General features: G+C 49.2%; 1 protein-coding gene and 1 long non-coding RNA gene across 9 annotated transcripts in view; one reads left to right on the top strand and one right to left on the bottom strand.

Moving 5' to 3' along the window:
* The first annotated feature begins 1,368 nt into the window (after positions 1–1,368).
* Positions 1,369–9,956, top strand: LOC140638558 (uncharacterized). Its single transcript, XR_012035585.1, has 4 exons — positions 1,369–2,277; positions 6,742–6,854; positions 6,982–7,071; positions 9,143–9,956. It is a non-coding gene; the product is annotated as an uncharacterized lncRNA (long non-coding RNA).
* Positions 7,066–20,460, bottom strand: part of POLR3E (RNA polymerase III subunit E) — a 29,499-nt gene continuing 16,104 nt past the window's right edge. For 5 of the 8 annotated variants that reach the window (XM_072836135.1, XM_072836138.1, XM_072836139.1 and 2 more), the window contains exons 10-21: positions 19,952–20,037; positions 19,561–19,605; positions 19,380–19,471; positions 18,327–18,447; positions 15,231–15,312; positions 14,170–14,229; positions 13,916–14,073; positions 13,493–13,554; positions 12,410–12,936; positions 10,182–10,259; positions 8,603–8,728; positions 7,066–7,869 (exon numbers count right to left, since the gene is read on the bottom strand). In XM_072836135.1, coding sequence (XP_072692236.1) covers positions 7,813–7,869; positions 8,603–8,728; positions 10,182–10,259; positions 12,410–12,936; positions 13,493–13,554; positions 13,916–14,073; positions 14,170–14,229; positions 15,231–15,312; positions 18,327–18,447; positions 19,380–19,471; positions 19,561–19,605; positions 19,952–20,037 — 1,494 coding nt within the window. In that variant the 3' untranslated portion in view covers positions 7,066–7,812. Of the gene's footprint in view, positions 7,870–8,602; positions 8,729–10,181; positions 10,260–10,681; positions 10,917–11,033; positions 11,516–12,409; positions 12,937–13,492; positions 13,555–13,915; positions 14,074–14,169; positions 14,230–15,230; positions 15,313–18,326; positions 18,448–19,379; positions 19,472–19,560; positions 19,606–19,951; positions 20,038–20,460 lie in introns of those variants that run through there. The other 3 variants (XR_012035584.1, XM_072836140.1, XM_072836141.1) reach the window with 3 other exon arrangements.

Raw genomic sequence — 20,460 nt, 5'->3', positions numbered from 1 at the left:
GTGTTGTGTAAAGTGTTCTTTATATGTCTGCTAGATTTAGTTGGCTTACTGTGTTAAATCCTGTTTCCTTAGTCATCTTCTGTCTGGTTGTTCTATTATTGTGAATGGGGTATTAAAATCTCCTAATTTCCCTGGAATATCTTTTTTCCTTCCTTTCAATTTCAACTGGTTTGTGTCATTGGATCTCAACGGAGTCTCTTGTAGACAGCATCTAGTTGGATTTTGTGTGTTTTACAATTTTATTTATTTATTCATGAGAGACACACAGAGAGGCAGAGACACAGGCAGAGGGAAAAGCAGGCTCCCTGCAGGGAGCCTGAAGCAGGACTCAATCCCAGGACCCTGGGACCATACCCTGAGCTGAAGGCAGATGCTCAACCACTGAGCCACCCAACTGCCTCATTTGTGTGTATTTTATTTTATTTTATTTTATTTTATTTTATTTTATTTAATATATTTAAATATTATAAATATTATAAATATTTTTTATTTATTCATGAGAGACAGAGAGAGAGGCAGAGACACAGGCAGAGGGAGAAACAGGCTCCATGCAGGGAGCCTGACACAGGACTCGATCTGGGACTCCAGGATCACACCCTGGGCCAAAGTCAGGCACTAAACCTCTGAGCCAACCAGGGATCCCCTTGTGTGGGTTTTAAATTGAAGTATAATTAACAGAGTGTTAGTTTCCAATGTACAATATAATGATTCAGCAGTTCTATACATTGCTTAGTGCTCAAGGTAAGTGTACTCTTAATCCCTATTACCTATTTCACCATTCCTGCCCCCCTCCCCTCTGGCAATCACCAATTTGTTTTCTGTATTTTAGTCTGATTTGTTTGTTTCTTAAATTCTACATATGAGTGAAATCATGATATTTGTCTTTCTCTAGCTTATTTCACTTAGCATAATACCCTCTTAGTCCATCCATGTTGGATCATGTGTTTTATTTAGTTTGCCAATCTCTGTCTTTTGATTGGAGAGTTTAAGCCATTTACATTTAAAGTAATTTTAATAAGGAGGAAATTCTCTCATTGTGCTATTTGTTCTCTGTATGCCTCATAGCTTTTTTTGTCCTCCATTTCCTGTATTCTTGCCGTCTTTTATGTTTATTGATTTTTTTTTTTTGTAATGAGATGTTTAAAACTCCTTTCTCATTTTCTTTTGTGTATATCCTACAGCTATTTTCTTCATGGTTAGCATGGGGATTACATTTAACATCCTAGAGTTAAAACAGTAATTTGAATTTATACTTTAGCTTAACTTCAATAACAAGAAACAAAATAAAAACAACCTGTTCCATCCCCACCCCTTTTGGTTATTGTTATCACAAAGCTACCTCTTGGGATCCCTGGGTGGCGCAGCGGTTTGGCGCCTGCCTTTGGCCCAGGGCGCGATCCTGGAGACTCGGGATCGAATCCCACGTCGGGCTCCCGGTGCATGGAGCCTGCTTCTTCCTCTGCCTGTGTCTCTGCCTCTCTCTCTCTCTGTGTGTGACTATCATAAATAAATAAAAATTAAAAAAAAATAAAGCTACCTCTTTATGGGTATATAACTGTACCCAAAAACATAAACTTATATATTTTTTTAATGCACTGGTCTTTTAAGTTATATAGAAGATCAGATTTGAAGTTACAAATCAAAGTTGCAGGAGGCACCTGCGTAGCTCAGTCAGTTCAGCATCAGACTCTTGATTTTAGCTGGGTTCATGATCTCAGGGTCATGAGACTGAGCCCAGTGCTGGGCTCTGTGCTCATCTTGAAGGATTCTCTCTCTCCCTCTCCCTTTGTCCCTCTACCCCCAACACTGGTGCTCTCACTCGCTCATTCTCTAAAGTAAATAAATAAATAAAATATTTAAAAAACAAAACAAATCAAAGTTGCAGTAATACTACTTTTACGCTGATAAGTTTTCTTTAAATGTGTGTGTTTGTTTCTTTTTAAAGTAAGCTCTATGCCCAATGTGGGGCCTGAACTCACAACCCCAAGATCAAGAGTCACATGCTCTATTGACTGAGGCAGCCAGGCAGTCCCAGATGCATTAGTCTCTTAAATCATGTAGAAAACAAAAAGTACTATTACAAACCATTGTTATAGTTATACTGGCTTTTATAATTGTCCATACATTTATTTGCCTTTATTGAAATTTTTGTTTCTCAATAGGGCTTCTGGTTAATATCTAGTGCCCTTTTGTTTCCTGTTGCAGGACACATCTAATGGTCATGAACTCCCTCAGTTTTTGTTACCTGGGAATGTCCTAACTTCTTCACTTTTGAAGGTCAGTTTTACTGGATAATAAGGTTCTTGGTTGACAGTTTTTGTTGTTACCGTTTTCAAAGCAGTTTGTATCTATTGGCCCACTGTGTTCTGGCTTGTAATGTTTTAAATGAGAAATCTTTTGATTGGGGATCCCTGGGTGGCTCGGCAGTTTAGCGCCTGCCTTTGGCCCAGGGCACGATCCTGGAGTCCCGGGATCAAGTCCCACATCGGGCTCCCAGCATGGAGCCTGCTTCTCCCTCCTCTTGTGTCTCTGCTTCTCTCTCTCTATGTCTATCATAAATAAATAAATAAATCTTAAAAAAAATCTTTTGATTATCTTATTGAGGATCCCCTGTGTATGAGGATTTGCTCTTCTGCGGCTTTTCAGGATTCTCTTTGGCTTTTGAAAGTTTAATTATAATGTCTCTCAGTGGGTCTGAGATTATCTTGGAGTTACGGAGCTGCTTGAATGTTTGTCTTCATGCCTTTTCATCAAGTTTGAGCAGTTTTCAGCCATTATTTCTTCATGTATTCTCTGCCCCTTTCTCTCTCCTGCTGGGACTCCCACGTGTGTATATTGGTCTTCTTATGGCGTCACACAGGTCCCTTAGGTTTTGCTCACTTTCGTGTTGTGTTTCTTTGTTTCTCTAGAATTTCCATCATCTTACCTTCAAGTTTGCTCATTCTTTCTTCTGCTTGCTCAAATCTGCCTTTGAATCCCTCTAGCGTATTTTTCACTTCCATTGCTGTGCTTTTCAGCTCCAGAATTATTTTGGTTTGCTCTTTAAGTCTGTCATTTCCATTTTACTCACACATCATTTTCTTTATCTACATCCTCTAGTTCTTTTCATGTCTTTTTTTTTTTTAATTTATTTATGATAGTCACAGAGAGAGAGAGAGAGGCAGAGACACAGGCAGAGGGAGAAGCAGGCTCCATGCACCGGGAGCCCGACGTGGGATTCGATCCCGAGTCTCCAGGATCACGCCCTGGGCCAAAGGCAGGCGCTAAACCGCTGCGCCACCCAGGGATCCCCTTTTCATGTCTTTAAAACACATTTGTCTTAAAGTCTTGGTCTACTGTATCTGCCATTAGGTCTTTCAGGGACAGTTTCTGTTGATTTATTTTTTTCCTTGCCATGCCCTATATTTTCCTGGTTTTGTATGCCTTGTGATTTTTTGAACACCAGACATTTTAATTTGATCATATAGTAACTCTGGGAGTCAGTCTGATCCTTTCCCAGGTTTTGCTGGTTTTGGTTATTGGTTTTGTTCCTTAGATTGTTGCAGGCTGTGTCTGTGCTGAGGATCAGCCTGAGGCATAAGGTTAAGGTTTTCTCAGGTCTTTTGAGACTTTCTCTGGGCATGCATGGTCACTTTCTAGTCTTCTCTGTATATGTGATCATATTTTGAATATCCTAGTTTTCAATGTCTGGCTCCCCAAAGGGAGAAAAGTGAAAAATGAAGGGGAGGTTGTGGGGAGGATGCCAGTCCTTTGAATACCTTGGCAGTCACTTGAGCCTCAGCTGGAGAGACTTGCAGTGAAGGGGGCAGGTGTGTGCAACAGTGGCTGCCCACTTCTGCATCTCTGGCCAGAAGCAGTAATCCGTGCAGATTCCTGATATTTGAACAGAATCTTTTTGGCCACCCAGGTTCCTGCAAGCTGTTGCAAACTGCTCTGTGAATATGGCTAGTGGTGGGGTTGTTGCTACTCTGCTAGGAGCCAAAGTTAACCAAAATTGCTGGCAACTGACGGTCCTGTTCTTCCTGGAAGTTATAAGCCTTTAGGTTCTGTACAGTTCTAAAATGGTTACATCAGACAAATTCTGCTTGTGCAATTAGTGTCCTAGAGCAGGAGAGATTTCTGGTATTCTCACACCACCATCTTTCTAGAATCTTCCTAAACTTCATCTATTCCCCATCACTTGAAATCACCTGAATCAGGGATCCCTGGGTGGCTCAGCGGTTTAGCGCCTGCCTTCAGCCCAGGGACTCCAGGATCGAGTCCCACATCGGGCTCCCTGCATGGAGCCTGCTTCTCCCTCTGCCTGGGTCTCTGCCTCTCTCTCATGAATAAATAAATAAATAAATAAAATCTTTAAAAAATCACCTGAATCAGTACTAAATTTCTACATGAATTTGAACCTGTTTCTAAGATCTGGTTCTCATGCACCTGTGGCAATTACTTACTGTTTAGCTTGAAATTTTCCTATTAAGGGAATATTGCTCCCATTATTGCTCCTTCAGAATTTCCCCCGTTTTTTGGCGTGTTTTTTCCCCCGATATGAACTTTAAAGTTAGCTTGTCTGATTCTTGGTGGGAAATGGTTATTGAGATCAAATTTAAAAATTGATTAAACTGGGGATCCCTGGGTGACTCAGCAGTTTAGTGCCTGCCTTTGGCCCAGTGCGTGATCCTGGAGTCCCAGGATCGAGTCCCACATCGGGCTACCTGCATGGAGCCTGCTTCTCCTCCTGCCTGTGTCTCTGCCTCTCTCTCTCTCTCTGTCTCTCATGAATGAATAATCTTTTTTTAAAAAATGGTTAAATTAAGTATAGACTGTGACAGACTTTGGTCCAAAAACATGGGTTTATGCCTTCCCATTTGTTCTAGTGGTCTGTGTCTCAGTTTCCAAACTTTTATCACTTAGGTCTACAGATTTTAGAAGGTTCACCTCCTGGATGTTATAAGGTCTTTTCTTCTGTTAAAACATATAAACGTGTGTGCATGTATGTATATATGTTTTATTTAAGTAATCTCTATACCCACCATAGGGCTTGAACTCATAACCCTGAGATCAAGAGTTGAATGCTCTTCCAGCTGAGCCAGCCAGGCACCTCTCTTGTTGTGTGTGTGTGTATTTAAAGATTTTATTTATTTGAGAGTGCACACACAAGCAGGGAGGAGGGTCAGAGAGGGAGAAGCAGACTCCCCACTGAGCAGGGAGCTTGATGTGGGGCTCTGTCCCAGGACCCTGAGATCATGACCTGAGCCTAATGAAGGCAGATGCTTAACCAACTGAGCCACCCAGGCACCCATTATTTTGTAACTATAGTTACTTATAGGAAAGATACTGACTCCAGCTGTTTTGTTGAATGGTTGAGTTGCTTTTAGTTGACATAACTGGAGAAAAAAAAATCTCCACACTCAACATGGAGCTTGAACTCACAACCCTGATTGAGTCACATGTTCCACCAAGCCAGCCCGCCCCCGAACAAGTTTTAACACCTTTTTGTCTAACTTGTTAGAAGGAAACTAATTTGTGGGCAGCCCGGGTGGCTCAGTGGTTTAGCACCGCCTTTAGCCCAGGGCATGATCCTGGAGACCCCAGATCGAGTCCCACGTCAGGCTCCCTGCATGGAGCCTGCTTCTCCCTCTGCCTCTCTCTGTCTCTCATGAATAAATAAATAAAATCTTAAAAAAAAAAAAAAAACTAATTTGTGTAAATTTTTAATTTTGATTTAATCCTTTGTCTAATTTCTCTAAGTAGTATACCCAGGATATTAATTATGCTGAGCAAACATGTATCTCAATCCTAAGGAATATGTGGAAGGTTTGGTTCAGCAGGTTAAATTTTTACCGTTTTAACGAGGTTAGTGAGAATTCATCTATTCCACTTTTCAGGACTTATATTTGGAATGAATTGTAGGTCTCGACCCCTGAGAGGAGATCTTTTCCCTTCTCATTTCTTATTCATGTTATGAGCTGCATGGTAGAAGCCCTGATACCACCCTTGCATTTCTGTGATCATAGTTATTCCATCCCCAGGATCCTCACTTTGTAAGACATTTTAGGATTTTTTTTTTTCAATGTGCCGTTTCAATCTACTACTTACGATTTTAATTCCTATCATGCTTTGTCAGGTTTTAAATCAATTCTTCAGAAGTATCTGGAGGCTCGTTACATGCTCAAGTTTAACCCTTGTTTGTCATGTGATCATCATTCATCCGTGAAAATACGTGGGCTTTTTCTTATTTAGTAACTGATCTATTGTAATCTTATTTCCAACCAGTTTTAAGGCTTACGCCATTTTCCTTCATCGGCTGGTTTATCTTAACATTAATTTTTATACCTCATTTTTAACAATTTCCTATATTCCTGATTTACTTTCCTCATCTGTTTCAGGCTGTGACTCCCCACTGAGCCCCATAACCTCTCTGTGGTCCACTGCCTCTGCTGTACAACATGAGGGGTCTCCCCTTTGTAAGGGGGTCACACAATAGCTGGACATACTCTCCAACTTTGGAATTTTTTTTCCTCTTTTCAGGCTCATGTTTACTAACAATTAGTACCAAGAACATAATATACCACCATCCTATACTATACCACCAAATATTAGATGTTTTTCTTTTTGTTGGTGGGGCCACCACCTAAACCTTCCGGTAGTAGTGGCTCTGGTGTCCCAACCAGATCCTGGAAGATCAGGTAGCAGAATTTCACATCTTGCCCACCCCAGCTTACTCTGACTTTTGTCCTAATCCTCTAGGGCTGCACTGTCCACTAAGGTCACCATTAGCTACATGTCCCAACTGAGTGTTTAAATTGTGGCTGGTCCCAACTGCAAGTGTCGGAAGTATCAAGTGCCGCATCTTGAAAACGGTATCTTACATTTCTTTAGTAAAAAAATGTCAGTACAGTTTCTTTTTACTATTTCAATGTGTCTACTAGTAAACTTAAAAATTACATATGCGACTGCACCGTACTGCCTTCTCCCCTCCTCCCTCAGCTCCCTTCCCGGACTACATGCGAGGCTCTGGGAGCACAGACACTACTATCTTCCTGGAACCCTCAGACGACAGTAGCACCATGATGCCAGGTCAGTGTTAGTATTTATTTTAAAAATACACAAAATATAAATTTTTACATCAAAGTGTAATGATCTCACTTATACATTGTTCCATACTTACCTGGTTTTGTTTGCATCCTTATGCAAACATTAATAGATGGATTTGATTCTGATTTTTTGCTAGGGTTCATGTAAACAGCTGAGACTGCTACATAAAGTGGTTTTAAAAGGTAAGGTGGCCACAGAAACCCAATGGTGAAAGAAGAATTCGATTTGGTTTGTTTAATGAAACTGGCAGAAGTCTTAGCACATAGGTAATCAAAGACTAAATTACTAGCTTCTAGGCATTTTAAATATTTAAAACCTTGAGGTTTTCTTCATCTTGTAAACATAACTTAGACCTTGTTGGCATTAAGTTTGAAAAGTAAAATATTAAACCATGATTTTCATCAGCCTGCCTGTGGTCAGTATACACTCTCTTTATTATGAGAATGAAACCAAGTAATAAGCAAAATACATCAGGAATTTCAAATTATACTGTAAAGAAGGTCCCGGCTGCCCTCTCTCCTGGGAGCGATCTAACTTATGCTGACCCTGCCACTGGCTGAGGATGATCCCCACTGTCCACCAGACAGCACAATGCCCCAGCCGCGCCACGGTCAGTTCCTCTTGCTCCATGTCTTCTGAAGCAGTAAGACTGCCTCCACCTCTGCTGGCTCCGCCGTCCTTCATTGGGCCTGGATTCACTGGGTCAGTGGTTTGTGACTCCTGTCAAGACTGTACTGTCCCTTTAAGGTACCACATGCCCCCATAGCTTACACAGCAGTCCTATGGAGAGAGAAATGTGTTAGGGGCAGACCTTACATCCTGGACAGAACACCATTACTCAATTTAGGATTAATGGCTAGAAGACAGATGGTGACTCAAGACCTGCCTGACCACAGGCTGTGGGCCTCAGAATCTCTCCCTCCCAGGGGTGTCCAAAAAGTGGGGAACCATAAGTGAATGTGCTTTGTAAGCATAAGATTAAAGAAAACAAAGGTCAAGAAGCTGACCCAGAACAAAGGTGCCTCGTTAACAGCACTATATCATGGGCTCAGATCATCATGATGTTAGGAAATTGTCAGCTTTCTGTGTTCCAGTGCTTCTGCAAATATGGTATTTGTGCCACAGTCACTTCATAGAAGCATTACACGTAGTATACTTACTTTCATATACTAGATAAATTATATATTCCTTTTTAAACTAAATTTTAGAAATTGGGTCTATTGAAAGCAAGTGCTACGAGATTCAGAAGGGGAGGGGAGACTCTCACAGAGGCCCGGTGAACCTCAAAGGATGACCCACTAGACAATTTTTTAAGGCGGTGTCCACATCTTAGTCCACTCCTTCTGCCCGCACCCACCGTACCAGCACCCAGCCTCAGTGGTTGCAGAGACCCACCTGGCTGGGGAGGGGCTGGGAGAAGCCAGATTTAACAAAGACCCTGCCGACCTCCTCCTGAGCGCCCCCCACATGGGGGCCCAAACCCTCTGGGCCAGGTTACACAAAGTGGGTGTACCTTTAGCACTTTATCCACCTCCTGTTTACTCAGATCTTCTCCACACTCTTGAGTCAACCTCGACTGGATCATGTTCCGGCGTACCCGGTAATTTTTGGAAAAGATTTCAAGCAAAACCTGTCGGTGCTTTAGTAGCAAAAATATGTTATTTTGGAAAACAGTCACCTAAAAGAGAAACATCCCCAAACAAGAAATGCAAAGCTATGGACCTAACTCCACACTGCAGTCTGTGTGCCCAGGACTTCTTTTAAGATAAATACATCTGACCAACCTGTCCTGTTGAGATGCCAAGAAGAAAAGAGCCAGGGAAGTGCCAGCAGAGGAAAAGCAGTTTAGACATGGTGTTTCATGATAAACAGGAGCGATAACTGCTTTAGGAGGTGGGAAAGGCACCATCTAACCATCTAAGCTGCACGAAGACAGGGCCCAGTCCGGAGAATCCAGACAGGCCAGGGCCAAAAGCTTTGTTTTGCATATCTTTAAAAATACACGCTTTTTTTCTCTTAATTGTCAAATTCTTTGAATTTCCTATTCCTTCAGGACTAGAAAACTCAGATGCCACCTATCCTGGCCAAGAGCACAGAAGCTGGCCCGGGAAGAGCTGCCGCACTGCTCTCACTCCAGGGCCCATCACAGGCCCAGGGCACCAGCCTTCCCCTCCATCCTGGCCTCCCCGTCATCAGCCCCACTGAAGCAAGAGGGGGAATGCTCCCCCTCCCCTCCACACCTTAGGGACAGGACCTGGATGAGGGCAGACTAGAGTTTTAAACTGCTAAAACAGTTCAGCAGTTTAATCTTAACCCTTAAAGTTTAGGTAAGTTCATGACTTAAGGAAAATTTCTGGACCTCAGAGTCCCTGACTATATAGACACGGCTGCTGGTTTAACTCCTATTTTGTCTGCTGGACCCTCAAGCCCCTTCCTGCTGGGGTGACAAGAGGCAAAATGGACCAATTCCTCTTAGAAAGCCAGCACCTAAGATCTGATAAGAGATTCTTACTGCCAGAGGCCACCTGAGAAATGTGGGCCATCCCTGCTTCACGAGTCCAGCTGGAAGAGAGAATCCTGAGGGAAGGTCTATAAACCTGTAAGTACCTAGGACCCTATCCTGTTCATAGGGAGCTGAATTAAATCTCTAGGGTCAATCCTGAGTCTATAGCTTTTAAAAAAGGACTCTGGCACCAGGGTGGCTCAGCCGGTTAAGTGGCTGCCTTCGGCTCAGGTGATGATCCGGGGGTCCTGGGATCGAGCCCCACGCTGGGCCCCCTGCTCTCCCCCACTGGGAGAGCCTGCTTCTCCCTCTTTCCATTCCTGTTCTCTCTTTCAAATAAATAAAATCTTTAAAAAATAAAAAGAGGGTTCTAATGTAGCTGGTCCAGACTGGCAATCAGGAACCACTGGTTTTGGCTCACATCACTGGCACATCCAGCCTGTTTTAACAATACACAGAGACATGGAGCCAGAATATTTAAAACTGGGAGTGGACGGAAAATCTGAGGTGTAAATTACTATACTCTGGGGCTCCTCAGAGGCCCGGCCCCACCTCCCTGCTCTTGAGATGGCAGGAGAGGTCACCTTACCTGATCGCTCATGTCTCCAGACTCCCAGAGGGCGAACACCTTCTGCTCATCTGGGGATGCAGCAGTCTGGGGGGGAAACTAACCAAGGCCCAGGTGTGAGTTGTCTTTACCACAGGGGTCCACCTGCCCTGCCCCTCGCCCCTCCCAGTCTGCATGAGCCCCATTCAGGGAATGAATCAATGGGCGACGGTGGGTTCCAATTCCAGCTCCTCCCACTCACTAGGGCTTCAGTGGGACAGAGTGGGGCACCCGCAGCCCGAAGCCCCCAGGTGCACGAGACAAGGAGGGGATCAGGCTTGTTTCTCCTGCTAGCTTGGCATTAGCTCACCTCCAACATCCAGTGTCACCCTACCCTAAACATAAACCCTCAGACGTGTCCTAAGAAATACTCCCCCATACCTCCACCTCCCTAGGAGGCTCTGTTCCGGGGGATTCCTTTCCACCCCTTCCCTCCAGGGCTGTGTCAGTACGGCCCAGCACACCAGCGGGTTTGGCAGCGTCCGAAGGTGGACCAAGAAAAGGGTGACCAGGCTCAGGGCACCCGGTAGAGTGGTTTCCAGCCGTGACACAATCCAAGCAACAGCAGCGGCGACTACCAGCCACAGGAAGCCGCAGGGGGGCTAAATGTACAATCTCATTCGATCACAGAAAACCGGAGGTAGGAGCAGGGTGTGGCAGCCCCGACTCTCTGGGGGAGAATCCAGCTCAGAGTTTACTCAGGTCCAGGTCACACCTCTAATAAGGAGCAGAACTAGGGTCAAACCCACATCTGAGTCTCACTCTCCCTGGACCTCAGCACCCTTGTGTGAAAAACGAGGCTAAGCACATTGGGGGGATTGGGGCTTATCTTCCTTCGGGGGAGGCGGGTGGGGGAGCTATCCTAGATAGTCCCTACATCAGGATCACAGGGAGGGAGGTCGATGGGAGAAGCAAAAAGGTCGGTGATCCCCCGGGGACACCAGCCCCACCAAGAGGAAGGAGCAGGGCCAGTGGGGCCTGAGAGTGGCCACTTCACATCCCTCAGCAGCCCGAGGCGGCTTTGCTAACCCTGGGCAGGTGCCCTCCCCTGCCTGGCCCAGCTCAGAAACGTGACCCTGGAGCTAACTAGACCCATTTGCTGGGTAGGCCAGGGTGACTCCACATTGGGCAGGGCCCCTAAACCCTAGTACCTTGTACAGGAAACCGCACCAAGGAGGCTCCCTGCCACAAGGGCCAGATCTCCTGGGGCAGCCCGGGCAGCAAAGCTCTGAGGGCCTCTCGTCCTAGTTTCTGCGTCTCACGCACACAAAGATGGCCGTCGCCTCAGATCACCCGAAACTGCAGGTGCTTCTGACCTGGGATTGACAACGTCAATAGCCCCACACCACACAGATCTGCTGCCAGGCCTTGGCAGAGCCTTCAGGGAGAAAATGACCAGCACCACCTCCTGGAGCCACGGCTGGGCCCTCTTTACCCTCAGCTGAGGGAAATGTCCAACAGCCTCCCCGCTCCTGTGTTTCTTCCACTCCGGGCCCCTCCTGCTGCCGGGACAAGAGGCCCCTTCCGCGGGCCTGGCCGTGCTGGTCAGCTAAGCCCTACTAGGGCGGGAGGCCTGCCAGAAGCCAGGCACGAGCCTTGGGCTCTGGTGACAGGCTCAGTGCATCTCTGTTAAAGCAGAAGATTTCAGCCCTGCAGCCACTACAGGCTCCAATTCAGCTCAGCGCTTCCTGGACGTATGACCTTTATACAAGCTCATTTCACTTCTCTCAAAGTCGGTTTCTACGCGGGCAAACTGCAAAGAGCAAGTGATGACAGAAGTGCACTCAGCCTGAAACGCGGCCAGGCCGACAGGAACAAGAGGTGCAGGCAGGATAGGATCCTGCGTGGACCAAGGCCCTGCTGTAGCTCAAGCAACGGGCCAGCACTGCTGGGGGGGGGGGGGGGGGGGGGTGCCTGGCCCCCATCCTTGGACACCGAAGCCAACATCTGCCCACGTCACATGAGGGTGTGGAGCCTAAGAGGCCCAAGGTCACACAAAGCCACCACAGGATGCAAACCCAGGTCAGTGGTCCTCCCAAGTTCCCATGTGGCCTCTAAACAACAGGTTCCCCCAAAGCAAGCAGGGCCCAGGCCACTCCAAAGTAACTCAACTCGTTTCCTTTCTGCCAGGAAAGCTGCTGCCTGCCCAGGAGCCCTCCTGAGGGGTGGCTTTGTGTGTATGCCCATCTGGGGGCGCAGGCTCTACTTACAGGCACCAGTATTTGCTTGCACCCGGCGGCCAGCACCGTGTCCTGCAGCATGCGGTCTGAGATGCCACTGAACAGTGTGTGACCAGGTGGCAGGCTGGCCAAATGCAGGTTGAAGAGGCGCTTGAGTTCACTCAGTGTGAGCACAAACTGTCTCTGAAAGGTGGCCTCCACGAAGGCCCTCAGTTCCCGGGCCACGGGGGTGCTGGCACAGCCAGGGGGCGGGTGCCCATTGAAGCTGTCCCCGCCTGCCGCCCGCCCACTAGGCAGCCCATTGGCCAGCCTGCTGTGGAGGCCGCCACCGAGAGAGGTGTCCATGGGCTCCTCGTCTTCCTCTGCGTCTCGTTCTTCCTCTTCCTCTCCCTCCTCACTCATGGGCTCCTCCTTGATCCGCACACCAGGCAGGACCTCGGACACCCGCATCTGCTCCTTCCTCCGCTGTAGCTCCCGTTCCAGCAGCGCGTGGTTCTGCTGGGCCTTACTTTTGGCCACTTGGACCCGCTGGTCCCCAGAGAGCAGCCCAGCAGGCCCTGCGGGGAGAGGCAGCGCTGCTCAGCGACGGCACAAGGAAGGGCCCTCCGCCCACGGACAGCCCCTCCCAGCCCGACGGGAGGAGCAAGGCACCCAACAATGCAGGCTGGCCAGGGCTGAAGCCAGCGGTATAGTCCTGCCTCTCACCCCCACATGACCCAGGAGGGATTTAGCTACCCCAGCGATGGGAGAAATAGAACTGGGGAAAAAACAGAATCCCGCGTTGGGGGATTCAAACCAGAAGGGGTTACTGCTGAGTTAGTCCCTGCCAATTCCTCCTGTCCCACTGCCACCTTCTGCCGACTGAGGAAGGCCTGCAACCCAACACAGCCCCAGAGTTGAGAAGCCCCCAGTCCCCAAGGCCAGGGATTTAGCTACTGGACAAGCCTTAAGCTGAGGTCTGTGGGGAAGAGGGAGGAAGGCACAGAAAGCACACCCGGTGGGGAGAGCCACACATCCCTCTGCGGCCCCAAGCCCCGACAAGCCCCAGCGAAGCAGGCCTCCCAGAGCCAGAGTTGGGTTAGGGGCCTGCCCAGTCCAAAACCTCTCGCACACCTGATTGTCCATCTGGCTTCTTTGGCAAGGTTTCCTTCACAAGATTATAGACTTTTTCTAATCTGAAAAGAAGAATAAACTCTTTTAACTTTATGCCACGTCCCCTGTCACCTGCCTCACTAGAGCCAACAGCTGCCACCAAGGCTAGGGACATCCTGCTGCCTGAGGATGCCATGTGCCCAGAGCCCTGTCCGCCCTCCCCGACAGCGCACAGGCCCCGCACCCACTGGGAGCCCCTGGGGCTCCTGCTCCTTCACAACCCCTCAGCTCTGTGGGATGGCTGTGCCAGGCCTGTGCTGGGGGGGAGGGGGTTCTAGGATCAATCCACAGTGTCCACTGGAGCAGAGGAAGGGGTGCATGCAGCCCCAGCCCAGACATGACCCAGGGAGCGAGGTGGCTGTGGACAGCCCAGCAAGCCCTTACTTGGCCTGGATGCCCGTCCACAGCATATGCTGCCGCTGGACCACATCTGGATGTTTCTTGATGAACTCCCCATCGTAAGGCAGTATGAACTCCCAGCCTTTGTTGATCCTCACTACGGCCATGTGCTCCAGAAAGTCCTTCACATCCTCTGTGCAGAGCTGGGGGCAACGACAGAGGTGAGGCCCGCAGGCCTGACAGGCCACCAGCCCCCATTCCCCGCAGTGGCAGGGCCCGGGCCTCCCAGCATCACTTACTTTGGTCACTGCTGCCACCTCTTTCCTTACCACCCACCGGCTCTGCGTGAACTTCCACATCTGTGGGAGAAAAACGAGCATGTTTCCAGGGGGCAAAGACGGATCACTGATAAGACCATCCTCCAGGCCCCTGTAATTGTCCTGGAAGCCTGGGATTTCCCCACTAAGAACTCAGGTTTGACTAGACCCTCTCCCAGGCCCCGCTTTGGCAGTGTCCGCACGAACAGAGAACAGCTGGCAGGCAGTGGCAGATGGCACGTGTGCTTCGGCCAACAAGCCCAGGATAAAGTATCCACTGCACTTTGACTCCGAGACAAAAATAAACTGCATCTGCACCTAGATACTATCTGTCCAGAGAAGCTGGGACATCCAATTGGGAAAAGATGCTCGCACTCTTTTTGAACAGCTCAAGGGCTGCATGAACATGTCATGGTCACTGTGGACAGCCTAGGAGACCGAGGTCCCCAAGTTCAAAGCACAAAGCTGAACTTTGTGAACTCCCTCATGGGAGGCAGTGCAAATCCAGCAGCCGGGGTTCAAACCTATGAGAGGGATACCCTGGCCAGGACTCAGGTCCTGGATAAGGGCAGGGCATGAGGCAGGGCAATGGACTGGAGGAATGAGCTAACTGAGGAGTCGCAAAAACCCACAGCAATAATGCAGGAACAGGTAGAAGAGAAGCAGGCCTCCCGGGACTATGGAGAACACGACTGTCAGCCCCACCCAAAGCCAGAACTATTCAGGGATTTGGGCCCATGGTACCAGACTGTCCACAAGCATTCATAATGAGCCAGAAATCTGGTTTGTACCAGAGTCCACCTATGGCCTCTGGTTTGTAATCCCCAGGCCAGAGAACTCCCGTGTTCTTGCAAAGCCCAAGACTCCAGGATTCTGAGTTGAAGGACAAAGAAAACAGGGTCCAGAGCTCTGCCCCTGGCCTGGCCACACATACCTGCTCTTCTCCCACTGCCCAAGCTAAGATTCCAAAAGCCCTGCACTGGCCCCAACCCCCTCCCATGACCCTGCCTGACCAAGCAAAGGGCAGAGCACTGAGCACTTACAACAAAGTCTCGACCCCGGCAGAGCACCTCGGCAGGCACGCCGCTGTGAGGGCTGGAGGAGTCCTTGGGATACAGGATGTCACTGCCAATGAGAGCAGGAGCAACAGGTCAGTCCCATTCCTCAGCCCTTCTGCCTCCCGCAGTGCCTGTGCCCCAGCCCAGCCCAGCCCAGGCCTCTCCAACACCGGCCAGTGCAGCTTCCGTTGGGGCTTCCCGGAGCCTGGCTCTGTGAACATGTCTGTAGAAAAGCAGCACTCTTAAAACAACCCCCTCCCCCAAGAGTTCCTCCTGTCAACCCTTCTTGACTTTGCATGCACACATTAGCCTAGCCTGAGAGCCACCGCAGTCAGGGAGGACAGGGGCTCAGAAACAGGCCAGCCTGAGACAGTGAGTCCCACAGGCAAGGCAGCTGTGAGGCCTGGAGAGACTGGGCTGGAAAGCAGGACACGAGGCCTTCACCACCTGCTGGAAGGGACGGGCAGGCAGTGTGAGTGGGAGCAAGAGGGGTCAGGGGCTGGGACCTGGATGGGACTTGGATGGGCCCTGAGGCATGAGTGGGGCGGAAGCCTCTGGAGAGAAGGGAACCACCAGGCAAGCCTAGAGAACTTCAGGGCCTGGGGGCACAGGGTGCTGAGGCTTACGAGTATAACCTTGACCAACTTCGGCCACAGACGCTGTCACACTCACACCACCCCAGACCATCCTATGCCTGGGGTGCCTCTGCTCTCCTGCCCCCTCCTTCTGCTAGGAGACTTCACTCCTGCCCTCCTCAATCCTACCTGGCAACCAACTAATACCCTTCCTTTAAGGTCGAGCTCTGTGTCCACTCCCATCCCAGAAACACTCTTTGGGGACAGGGACATGGCTTATGTTGCTCATCACTGCCACACAGAGAAGGGAGCTGCTAGGTAGGTACTGAACAAATGGATAAACGTGGTGCGTGCCCTGGGCTCATCTGTAATGGTGCCCATCTCTGCCCCACACAATTCCCAAGGGCAGGGACAGTGTAGGAATGACAGTGGAGCACAGGACACAGAACAAGCAATCACGACATAGTTTGTGAACAATGTGTAAATTTTGCATCACCTCCACACAGAAACAGAAGGGACACGGCAAGAAAGGGGCGCCACCCACAGGCCACAGCATGGCAGTGAGGGCTTGCAGCAGGAGCCGAAGAACCGGGGAGCCAGAAAACACACAGCCCCAGAGGCCCCATGTCCAGGTTACAGGGATGGACCCCAGGCTGAAAGGGCAGAAGCACCAGGGCCACAGGCACTGCTGGGCCAAGAGCTCAAACCCCAGCTCCGGGACCACCTTGCTGCCAGATGTTTGGCAAGTGTCTGCCTCTCTGGGTCAGTGTCCTTGAGTGAGGGGACGGCCCCTCCTGGCTCTCACCCATTCGTAACGTAAATATACCTGGGTGGTCCCACTTAATGAGGGATGTGCCATCCAACATCCAAAGACCTTCCATAATCAAACACGTGTGTGGCACAACAGCTCCAACTACTGACAGACACTGGACAAGTTTACCAGTGCAAGGGCGCCACCAGGTGGCAGTAACGTGAACAGACTCTACAATTCACTTGGCCAACCAGCTGAAATGACAGGAGCTTCTGCAAGGAGTTAAAAAATTTGGAACAAATTTTTAAAGAGATTGTTCACCTTACACCACACCTTCTAAAAAGTGAGCCCTTACTAGTGTACCTAATGTCACACTATTTAAAATAAATATAATTCAGGGCACCCCCAGTGACTCAGCGGTTTAGCGCCGCCTTCGGCCTGGGGTGTGATCCTGGAGACCCGGGATTAAGTCTCACGTTGGGTTCCCTGCATAGAGCCTGCTTCTCCCTCTACCTGTGTCTCTGCCTCTCTCTCTCTCTGTCTGTCATGAATACACAAATATTTTTTAAAAAATAAAAATAAAAACATAATTCAGACATACATGAAATGCACCTACACTTACTACCAAGGGTCTGAGATATGCTAAGCATTATACTGAGTGTCAGGGACACAAGGTAGGGGTCAAAATAGAAGTCCCTACTACCCCCATCCCTCTTGAAAATAATGGTCTGGTGGAAGGGTCACAGAAGAGAAACTACTGAAAGGCATCAAGCCACATGCTCCAAACCCCAGGGGACACATGAAACAAAACTCACACTCAGATGCATCTTAATGAACTGTGGAAAGCCACAATAAGAGAAAATCTCAGAAAGAGCCAGAGGGGACCAAGGGACTCATCACTAGAAACAATGGGAATGAGAACACAATGAAACTATGTCAGTGTGTGGAAGGGAAACCATCAACCTCGAATCCTACACTCAAGAAAAATATCTTTTAACAATAAAGGTGAAGGGCAGCCACAGTGGCTCAGCGGTTTAGCACCAGGGCGTGATCCTGGAGACCTGGGATCGAGTCCCATATTGGGCTCCCTGCATGGAGCCTGCTTCTCCCTCTGCCTGTGTCTCTGCCTCTCTCTCGGTCTCTCATGAATAAATAAATAAAATCTTAAAACAAACAATCAATAAAGGTGGAATAGATATTTGCAACCATACAATACCCAAGTAACTCCTCCCCCCTGCAGATCTTCTTTAAGGGAACACCCCGGCAATTTTTGGCAGGAGGTAATTATCCCAGATAGAAACTCAGATGCAGAAAGGGATGATAAGCAAAATCAAAAAGAAAATATGTGAAATCTGAAGAACACTGACTGGATAAAATAACATCTTGTGGATTTTAAACTACAATTAAAAATATAGAAATAAAAAAATAGAAATACAATGGCACATGAGTTGAGAGGAAGATAAACAGAAAGCATTCTAAGGTCTCTGAATTGTACTGGATAAGAATAAAATACAGCCATTAATATAACTATGATCAGTTATGAATGCACTCTGAATCTGTAGGCTACTCACTAAAAGAACCCAGAAAGGGTAACTTCTAAATTAGCAGGGAGAAATGGAGTAACAAAAAAGGATCAAGTAGCAGGTAAGAATGGATATAAAATGCAGGACAACCAGTGCTATGGTAGACTTAAACCCAAAACATCAGTAATCACGAACTGAAATGCATCAGATGGTCCCATGCAGAGGAACTCACCTCTTCACCACCCAGTTTCCCTGGACCAGCATCGCCACCTTCTGGATGCCACGCAGAACAGCCACAGAGTCGATGGAGGGGCCTAGGAGGCTCATCAAGTTGGCAAAAGGCATGACCTTCACTGAGGAGGACACAGATGTCAGACAAGCGAAGGGGCCCTTCCTTCTCCCTCACCAAGTCTATACAGCTTCAGGCTCATGTAACCACTCCAGCGTGTGAATAACACTGACACATGGGTAATAATAAGAGCTGACTTCACTGGCTGCTTGTGTGGGCACCCCACCTTACTGAATTCTGGAGGAAACACCCCAAGGGGTGCTCCTTAAAGGTAAGACTACTACGGGGTGCCTGGCTCAGCTGGTAAAGTCGTGACTCTTGATCTCAGGGTCATGAGTTCAAGTCCCATGTTTGGTGTGGAGTGTACTCAGAAAAAAAAAAAGGTAAGACCATGACTCCTGGGGCCCAAAAAGGGCCCGGGGAAGGCCTGTTGGCAGCGAGGGCAGTGGCCTGGCACCCCAGCAGCCCCAGGCAGAGCTGGGAGCTCGCCTCTGCTCAGGCACCTGGAGATCCTAGAAGTGGTATCTCAGGAAAGGAGCCCAGGGCCTGGGATTAAGCTCTGAGGTTCAGGACTCACCCTACCCTACAGGTTCTGGCCCCCAAGTCCTCTGAAAGACACCAGTCCCTACTGGGTGCAGCCTGGTGCAGGTACCACAAAACAGTGCAAGGGAACGAATGGAGCTCATGTTCACGTGCAAGGCTCTGTAGAAGCCATGAAGAAGCCTCATCTCCGCCCTCAGGAGCTATCCTAGTTCCCTAGTCTCGGGAACATCAGTGGCCTGCCCAGGCTCACAGCAGGGCAGTGGCCCAGCCAGAACGAGAACAGGAATCAGAGCCTGCTGAGGGAGCCCAACAGGCCACTGTGGTGCATTCCTTCTAGGCAAGGCCAGAGCCGTCAAGCCAGGCCCATGCTGAGTCCTTAGTCTGTCCTAGAGTCCATTTCCCCAGGAGGTGGTAGGGCTGGGTTCCCCCTGGAGGAAGTGGGTGTCCACCCACCATTCTTCATCAAGATCTTGATCTGATCAGCCAGGGGCAAGGTGCGCAGCTGGGCCATGGACAGGACGTTGCTGGGGGCCACGGGTTTGTCTCTGGTGAAAACAGAGACAGTGGGTTAGAGGAGAGGGTAAGAGGAAAGATTTGGGGTGGGGAGGGTGGCATCTGGCCCAACTCTACTCACTTCTCCTCTTCTGGGCTGGGTGGCATCAGCATCATGAGGTACTCACTGCAGTGGGGGAGAGGGCAGGGTCAGCCGCTCCTGGGCTCTGCCTGCTCCACCCTTGCCCACAAACCCAGACCCCACCAAGGCTGAGGCCTCCCAAAGGAGGGCTGGGGGTAGGTGGCAGACCCACACCCACCAAGACCTAGCTCCCCCACAACTTGCAGAGAAAGGACGACAACCTCTTTCCACACCCACCCCCCGGCCCTCTCCAGAGGGAGGGCCCCCTCCCATGTCCATTTCCCCTGCTACAGAAGGGGCCACAATCCCTAGGAAGGCCCCCACACTGAAGGGCACCCCCAGGGCCAGTGGTAGGCTCGGTAGCTTAAGACCCTGGCCCAGCCGGTCCCACCTGGGTGACTTGACGAGCTCTGTGTTCTCAACCCCACTGGAACCCTGGCACAGCAGGTACTGGCGCTCATGCTCAGAGCGGCTGTCCTGTGGGGGAAGGGGCAGGGTGGGAAGACCCTCAGCTACCACTCCAGGCCTGCACCACCCCCCTGAGATCCTTTGCACTCCAGTTCTTACCCCTGCATCACCTTCCACTCCAGCCGCCTACTGTCCTGCCACACGGCCAGCCAGAGGATCATATTCAACCACCTGAGCATGGCATTCAAGGCCTCTGTGGTGTGGCCTCAACCAACCATTTCCAGCTTTACAACTGAGCAGGCCCAGCAGCCATGTCCTAGGTGCCCTGCCTGTGACCATTACCATAGGACCATTAACAGCAATGACAAAGTAACAGCTAACAGCCACTGAGCACCTACTACATGCCAGGCTAAGTCCAATGGCTTCATATACACATCAACTTACCTCATGAGGTAATTTGCCTAAAGCCACACACTAGGAAATGGCAGAGCT

The sequence above is a fragment of the Canis lupus genome, chromosome 8 (assembly GCF_048164855.1).
Source record: "Canis lupus baileyi chromosome 8, mCanLup2.hap1, whole genome shotgun sequence".
NCBI classification, from domain to species: domain Eukaryota; kingdom Metazoa; phylum Chordata; class Mammalia; order Carnivora; family Canidae; genus Canis; species Canis lupus.
Note: the sequence above shows the minus strand (reverse complement) of the source record. Positions and strands in the feature narration are given on the sequence as shown.